At 33.1% G+C, this 8,049-nt stretch overlaps 1 protein-coding gene across 1 annotated transcript; it reads left to right on the plus strand.

Moving 5' to 3' along the window:
- The first annotated feature begins 3,641 nt into the window (after positions 1-3,641).
- On the plus strand, positions 3,642-6,436 carry LOC21406294 (heat shock factor-binding protein 1). The gene is made up of 5 exons (XM_024166873.1): positions 3,642-3,806; positions 4,649-4,702; positions 5,318-5,341; positions 5,493-5,535; positions 6,072-6,436. The coding sequence occupies exons 1-5, from the start codon at positions 3,804-3,806 to the stop codon at positions 6,212-6,214; spliced, it is 267 nt and encodes an 88-aa protein (XP_024022641.1). The 5' UTR covers positions 3,642-3,803; the 3' UTR covers positions 6,215-6,436.
- Positions 6,437-8,049: the final 1,613 nt, after the last annotated feature.

The following is an 8,049-nucleotide window of genomic DNA, read 5'->3' on the forward strand; positions in this document are numbered from 1 at the left end:
GTAATCTGCATTTTCTACCAAGTAATACTAGGGCCACCAATTTGTATGAGTCTATCAATGAGTCCAATTTTAGTGAAGTCAAGGACGGATCCCTGCTTCACAGTTTTAGGTCACCAGCTTTTGGGTGTTCTTTGTTTCTGTCGTTAATTGTGGTTCAATACCAAAAAAAGATAAATATAAGTGCCTACTAATTGATGCAAACTTTTGCTTTTGTTGCTTGCAGGTAACTAGTTTGCTACCTCAGCTGGTCAAGTTTTGGTACAGAATTGTGTACTTCAACGGAGGGAAAAGGAGGTAGTATATATTTGAAGAGAGGACTGTGTTTTCAACCTTTGTTTTGTGCTCTTCAGCTGCCTCTCCAATATTTCTTTTATTTCCTTTTATACGAAGTCCATTCATTTCTAGCTATCGCCATAACTATTTTTTGTCAGTTCTAATTCTTTAACTCCAAAAAAAGTGCTTGGTGATACTGCCTATGAATAAAACTCTGTTAATACTTAATTGGTTCCGTTACCAATTTAAACTTCCATAAGTTTCCCTAACTTGCTCTTGCATTGCTATTGATAACACGGCCAACCCAAATTGTGGTTTATCCACAAGAAAGACTATTGCAACACTGCACTTTTTTCTCTTAATTGACATTCATTCCAGAACATTTTGAGGGGAAAAAAGAAAAAAAAAAAAACTTTAAGAGTTAAACAAACTCTAGGACTGAAGAATTAGAGAAAGAAAGTTAGTTTCTGAAAACATAAAAACCCCATTTGCGTGTACAAAATTCTCGATAAAAAAATAAAAATAATAAAATAAAAAGATTCAAACATTCCATTTTTTTGCTCTGGTTCTACACCTATGTTCCCCCAAGTCCCAACCATCATTCAACTCCTTAATATTTCATGATTCCCATTCTGCCCTCCATTTGTCCACGCAACAGAGCACAAAGTCCAGAAGAATCTCAAGGGCATAACCGGAAATAAAATGAAATAGCTTAGGGACTATAAATAAAACCCAAAAGAGACTATCCAGGATTTAGAGAGGGTTAAACATGAGGTTTTGCTCTCATGGAGATCCAACAGACTAGGGTTTGGTCGTGGTCCTTCTGTGACAATGGCTGCCTTATCTGCCTTGCTTCTCTCTGATAGTAAGCAGATCCGATGATTTATGCCCTCTCTCGGAACCAAAAAGAGAGGTGAAAAAAAAAAAAAAAATCTCTCTATCCGAACTGTGAACCGAACGGGCCCTATATCTCTCTTGTATCTGTGTATATGTGTGTGTGTGTGTGTGTGTATATATATATATTTATGATGAGGCGGTGATGATATTTCAGCCTGGAATCAGGCATTGTGTGTGGGGAGAGGGTCCAGTTACCGGCGGGTCGACCCGGATGAACCGCTGGAAGATGACGGTTTTGTCCCTTTCCAGGCGGCGGCCGGCGATCGGTGCCAGCCATGGTAGCCGCGGTCTCCTCTCTCTTTCTCGCTTTGTCTGAGAACTGGCAAATCTGAGCCTTTGATTCTCGCCCTCTTTCGCTTCCATCTCTTTTATCTTGGTTTTATTTTTTATTTTAAATAAATTATAAATTAAAGTATATAACGTTATTTTCTAAATCGACTCTTTTTTATTTATTTATTTTCAGAATATAATCTGTGTTTTTTGTTTTGAGAGCTCAAATCCGAGCCTCACTTTTGCCTCTTCGTTTCGCTATTCGAGTTTAAAATTTGAGTTTAGATGTGATTGTATGTGAGAAATTTTTATTGTAATAAAAAAATTAGATGTGATTGTTTATGAAAATTTTTTACTGTAATAAAATTTGAATCAGCGAAATGAACGAGGCTTTCATCTTGATCATTTCTCTCTTTCTCAGTTTTTATTTTTAATTTTATGTAACTTGAGTGTAATTTTTTAATTGAATTTGAATTATAATTTGAGTTGAAATTGTAATTTAAATAAAATTAAATAAAATTAAATAAAATTAAAATTTAAAAAAATGTGAATTTAAATAAAATTAAAACTAGAGTTGTTTTTTTTTTTAATTTTTTTTAAACAAAAGAACATAGGAATTTTTGGCTATATAATTATATTTGCTGTAGACACGGACTGTGAAACAATGGGTAAGTTCCCAAATGTCCTTATACTTGATTGAAATTCAGTCTTTGAAGGGAGTTTGGGGGTAAAAAAATGGCACAACTGGAAAAATTACGCAGACATAGTATTAACAAGCACTACGAGGCAGAATTTGTTTCGATAGTTGTAAAATCAAACGTTTTTCTCTGCATTTTCTTGGCTGAAGAATGAAGTGCTACAGCATTGCAGATTGGAATTACTCTACAGAGAATACAAAATTTTTGGGCTCATGCAATTTAATAATTGAGAAAATTGCGAAATAAAACTTAATCACGGTTAAATAGATCAGTCATTGGAAAATTGATATGTGTTTAATCCATCACAAAGAAAATTTTATTGTGTAAAAACAATGAAATAAAATCCCGGCCTTTATCGCTAGAAGCGCAAAAAATACTTGTAGCATTAAATTTAAAAAATCATGATTTATAGTTTGAATTTAGGGTCTAAATTATAATTTTAGAATTAGAATTAGAACTAGAGATTTAAACTATCTAAAATTAATAGAGGAGGTGATTTTATTTTTTAAGGTGGTTTTAGTTTAAAATATCATATTAAATTTTAAATTTTAAATTAGAACTATGTAAATTAAACACTGATTTTTAAGAACTAATTTTTATTTTTAGCAAATAAACAAAAATTTGAACTAGAATTATAATTCTGTTCTAGAATTCTCATACCAAACATAACTTAAAGATTACATAGAAGAGGCGATGAATAGGCATCTATTTTTACCTTTGGCTAGTGCATATTTGATTACTTTAATTAAGAGGTGTTGCTGTGTCTTCACTTGAGATATACAGCTGTCCAGATTTAAATGTTTTTATTAAAAAAATATAGTTTTTTAATGGTTTGTTTAGTCGTTAATTCGAGTTTTTAATTCAAATTGAGATGTGATGTTGTGTGAGAGCTTTTTACTGTAGCAAAAAAGTTAGATGTGACTATTTTTAAAAGCTTTTTACTGTAATAAAACTCAAATTCTAAATTCGAATGAGTGAAATAAACGAGATCGTCTCTAATCTGTACATTTATAACCTCCATACCTCCTAACTCGGGAGTTAGTTTTAACCTCCAGTCTCCATCCCTATATAGCATCTCCTACACCTGTACTATTAGAGACATCTAAAGATAAGATTGTCATTTGTAGCTCTACCCTGCGAGCAACATTTTAAAAAGAAAATTAAATAATAGCATTTTAAAAATAAAATAATTATTTAAAGTTAATTAATTAAAAGGATTAGGTAGAGTAATTATAGTGATTATGATACAATAATTAATGTCATGATTCAAATTAAAATTTGTGATTTATTATAATATTTTTTTTTTATAAAAAATACACATAAATTAAAAATAATTCTGATAAAGTTACAGTAAAAAATTCTCAAAAATAGTCATATTTAACTTTTTTGTTACAGTAAAAATCTCTCACATAAAATCACATCTAAATTTAAATTAAAAACTCAAATCAACGAACTAAATAGGCGCTTAATAAATTGATCTTACAACTTTCCACAGCATTAGCACCTCTGCTGTCCGGGACAAATACGGAATTTCACTTCATCCACAGCTTTACTCTCGTATTCTGAAAATCGGAATTTCGGAGCCACGTCCTCCTCTCGTCCTCTTGGCCGAGCATTTCCCCAATCTGAGTTTCCAAGCCCTAACCAGTAGAGAGAGCTCCAACAATGGTAACAATCCCTTTATCGTGATAATTTTTCTTCTATATTTAGCAAATTTAATTACCGTTTCATAGTTTTGCTTGCAAATTTCGATTTTATGTATCCGGAGCTGCGTTTCCAAATGGCCTTCGAAGTTTGATCTGTTTTATCACGATTGAGTTTCCTATTTTCAATTAATCTTTAGGCCTTTGATCCTGTTATGTCTAAGAAATTTAAAACAATTTCAACTTTTTTTTAATGTTTCATTTTTTAAAAACAAAATGTAAAAAATGTAAAATTCTGCATCTGAGACGCTTATTTTTCTTCAGAGTTTGCAAAATACCTGTTCGTTACGTTCATCTTCACATTTCTAATTTCCATTGCAGTTAGTTTTAACGCAACAATAAAGTATTTCAAATGTGTTAGCTAAATAGAATCATGGGTTGAAGCTATAATTTAGTCTGGCTTCTAAGATTGATTATGAGCTTTCTAGAACCTGGGACGAGCTCGAATTGAGCTCTTTCTGTTCTATTTAGGCCCACTCTAGGAGGTTTCGGACTAAAGTGTATTGGTGAGAAAAATCTACTGCTTTTGATAGTTGATAGAAGCTAAAATAAGTCACGGGCTTCAGAGTGATCAAACGAAATTAGTGCTTCTGTTACAACCCTTTCTAAGCCGATACTTCTAATCACATTGTAGTGAAGAAGTTTCTTATACCGGTTTGGTTAGTAGGTTTAAACAGAAGTTTAAATAGTAATTTCAAATTCGTGTCGTCTTGTGAGAGAAAATACTATAGCAAAAAGGTTTGAATTGTGGTTGAAGAAATGAGACGGAATGGGGTCTTAGTATTTACTCGTTTATTCTTTCGGCAGGATGGACATGACACAGACGACTCAAAGCAGAGCACTGCTGACATGACCGCATTTGTGAGTTCCGTGCAACTCTTATATGTTTCATTTTTTTTTGGAAGAAATTAAATTGAATTTGGAGATAAAGGTAGTTTTTCAGTTTGTTAAGGTTCCTAAGGACTAAATTGAGTGAATGTTAGACATAAGGGTTCTGCGTGTTAAGATTCCTAAGTTTGTGGTTACTTTGCATTAAAAAAAAAAAAAAAATTGTGGTTACTTATTTTTGTGGTCTTGGTAACTTTATAGAGTATATACTGCACGGGTTTTGCTCAAACAATTAGGAGTTGCTTGGGACACTCAGCATGAAGACAAGTTAGAGATCAAATAATGATGAAATTGTGAATTAGTAACTATAAGAAGTAATATAATTCTTTGGGACTTAAGAATCAATTGGAACTTATGAAGTAATATAGTTGTGTCTTGATTTAACCTCGTGGGTTTTGCACTTAAGCATTCCACCTGCCTTGCTTTTCATTATTGTTATGTTTTTATTTACTAAGCAATAAACATAAACAGAATAGTAAAGACCTATAGCTTTCATATGCATGTGTATTTGTTTTTCCATCTCCCTATTGTGAAATAGTATAGTTCTGAAGCAGAACAATTAAAGCCTCTCTCTTTTGCGTTTTTCAGGTACAAAACCTTCTTCAACAGATGGTGAGCTTCTCATATATATTATATTCTCATATATATATATATATATTGCACACACACATATGTATGTATATCTGTGTGTGTGTGAGGTTCTATAATTTTGCTTACTGATGCTAGAGTAAGGATTTAAGCTGATATTGTTTGTATTGTACAGCAAGCAAGGTTCCAGGCAATGTCTGACTCCATCATCACAAAGAATATCCTTTCCTTATTTCATTATTATTTCTGCTTTGATGGATTCATTTTGCTCTATTCCGTTTTCTTAGGAGAATGAAATCATTCAGTTTGGTCCTTGGTAATGGTCGGACGTCATCTCATCATCTTGATTTCGGTAGCATTTTGCTTCTAACTTGTCCCCATTAGCAAAGCATTCCTGAGAAGTGTATGTTTTATCCAATTTCAACCTTTTTTTTCCTTCGTGGATTTTCTCAGTGGGGCATCAAGGTCTTCTGTAGGCTTTGGCTTTACAAATAACATAATATTTGGATTGTTGGAAAGCATGTTGGAAAATTATAATCTTTGCGGATAGCATGATGAAAATTTTATATGATGTGTGTGTTGTATGTGTATTTTATGGTCATACTTTGACGTCTTACTTTTTGTTAGTTATTTGCCGGCTCTGGCTACGGTTTTTGTTTTTATGATATTCAATTTTGAGGTTTTCCACAATGGATTTTGAATTCAAATGTTCGTTTCTCCCCTTCCCTTTTTGATCTCCTTGACTATAGTGCACTTGATGACATGGGTGGTAGAATAGACGAGTTAGAGCAAAGCATCAATGATCTCAAAGTCGAGATGGGAGTGGACGGTTCCCCGTCTCCATCAGTCCCGCCCAAGCCGAAGGTAGAACCCAAGTCAGCCGATGATTCCGCATAAGATTGTTGACAGCACATTGTCTGTTGGTTTAAATTTTCTAGCCCCATAACTCTGAAGAGTCTATTTTTTCTTTTTTGTGGATCCGGGAAGAAAATGCAGTGTAGAAAGAAATATCTACTCAGACGAAGATCAATGTGATTTTATATGAAACATCAAACAAGGAACATGTGATTTCATTATCCGACCAATTTCAGCTGGAAGATTTAGATATTTTTCTTTTCATTATGGGATAGGAATCTTTTGGTCTTTTTTGTGGGTCATACAGAATTTTACCTTCTCTGACTGGCCAACCACCGCTAGATATAATGTCTAAGACTCTGTTCATATCACTGATTTGAGTTTTACTACAGTAAAAAGCTATCAAAAACAGTTATATTTAGGTCTCGTTCATTTCACCGATTCGAGTTTTTAGTTTTAGGTTTTTACAGTAAAAAGCTCTCAGAAAATGTCACATTTAATTTTTTTCTGCTACAGTAAAAAATTTTCAGAAAATGTTACATCTCAGCTCGAATTGAAAACTCGAATCTGCAAAGCGAATGAAGCCTTAATTTTTTTGTTACAGTTAAAAATTTTCACATAAAATCACATCTCAAGTCGAATCAACGAACTAAACGAGTCTTAAATCTTTCAAAATGTCATTGTGTTTACACAGCCTCAATGGCATGTACTATTTGACAAACCAGCCACCAACACCCAAGTGCATTTGGAGAGAATTTATATCAAAGCAATTTACACATATCAACAACTTTGTCACATTATTGTATGTGGAGAACAATTGTGTATCCGTTAGTATTGTTGTGTGGTAAATTGCTAAGTTACGTGAATCTCACGTAACTATTAGGCCCCGTTCACTTCGTTGATTCGAGTTTAGAATTCGAGTTTTTTTACAGTAAAAAGCTCTCACAAACAATCACATTTAACTTTTTTGCTACAGTAAAAAGTTCTCACATAAAGTCACATCTCAACTCGAATTCTAAACTCGAATCAGCAAAGTGAACGGGGCCTCTAATAGGACTCTACTATTAGGATTTCGCAGAAGGCTCCAATTTCAAACTCAGGTTAACAAAGTGGGGTTCGGTGGATTTTAGATATTAAAAACAATATATTAAGCTAAATACTAATTAATTATTTTAACAAATATATAGATTGATTTAGGCCCGTTCATTTCGCCGATTCGAGTTTAAAATTTAAGTTTTGCTACAGTAAAAAGCTCTAAAAAATAGTCACATTTAACTTTTTTACTACAGTAAAAAACTCTCACACAAAATCACATCTCAATTCGAATTATAAACTTGAATAAACGAAGTGAACGGGCCTTAGTTTCTGTCCATAGAATCTCCTGCCGCCTGGTTATGCTTTTCCCCTTCTTTACGCTATAAGATATTCAGATCGTCACATTGTCTTGAAATTATCTCATATTGTGAAAAAAAAAATAACATAAATTAAATATTTAACAGTTTTGGAAAAAATTTTTTTTTACCGCGCAACATTTTTTGTTTTTGAAGGAAAAAAAAAAAAAAAAAAAAGAGAGAGAACGAGGTTTGTGGCCCTCCAAATGGGGGTGGTCCAGAATTCTTGATGTGCAAGTTTATGTTAGTAGAGATGGCACGCCAATGCGACAAAGACACATGGGGTGTGAATGCGATTAGATGTGTCACAAAAGAAAAGGCTAAGAAGATGTGAAGTTGCCACGATGTTGAGATCATTGAGTGCTTTTAATCGTCGATATTGCATAACTGCCTAACATCAACATGTGCGGCTTTGCTTTTAATCAATATGCTTTTTTTTTTCTTTTTAAATACATATATTATATCACTCTCTCTGTCATATATATA

This window comes from Morus notabilis, unplaced genomic scaffold (genome assembly GCF_000414095.1).
Source record: "Morus notabilis unplaced genomic scaffold, ASM41409v2 Scaffold156, whole genome shotgun sequence".
Taxonomy (NCBI): Eukaryota; Viridiplantae; Streptophyta; class Magnoliopsida; order Rosales; family Moraceae; genus Morus; species Morus notabilis.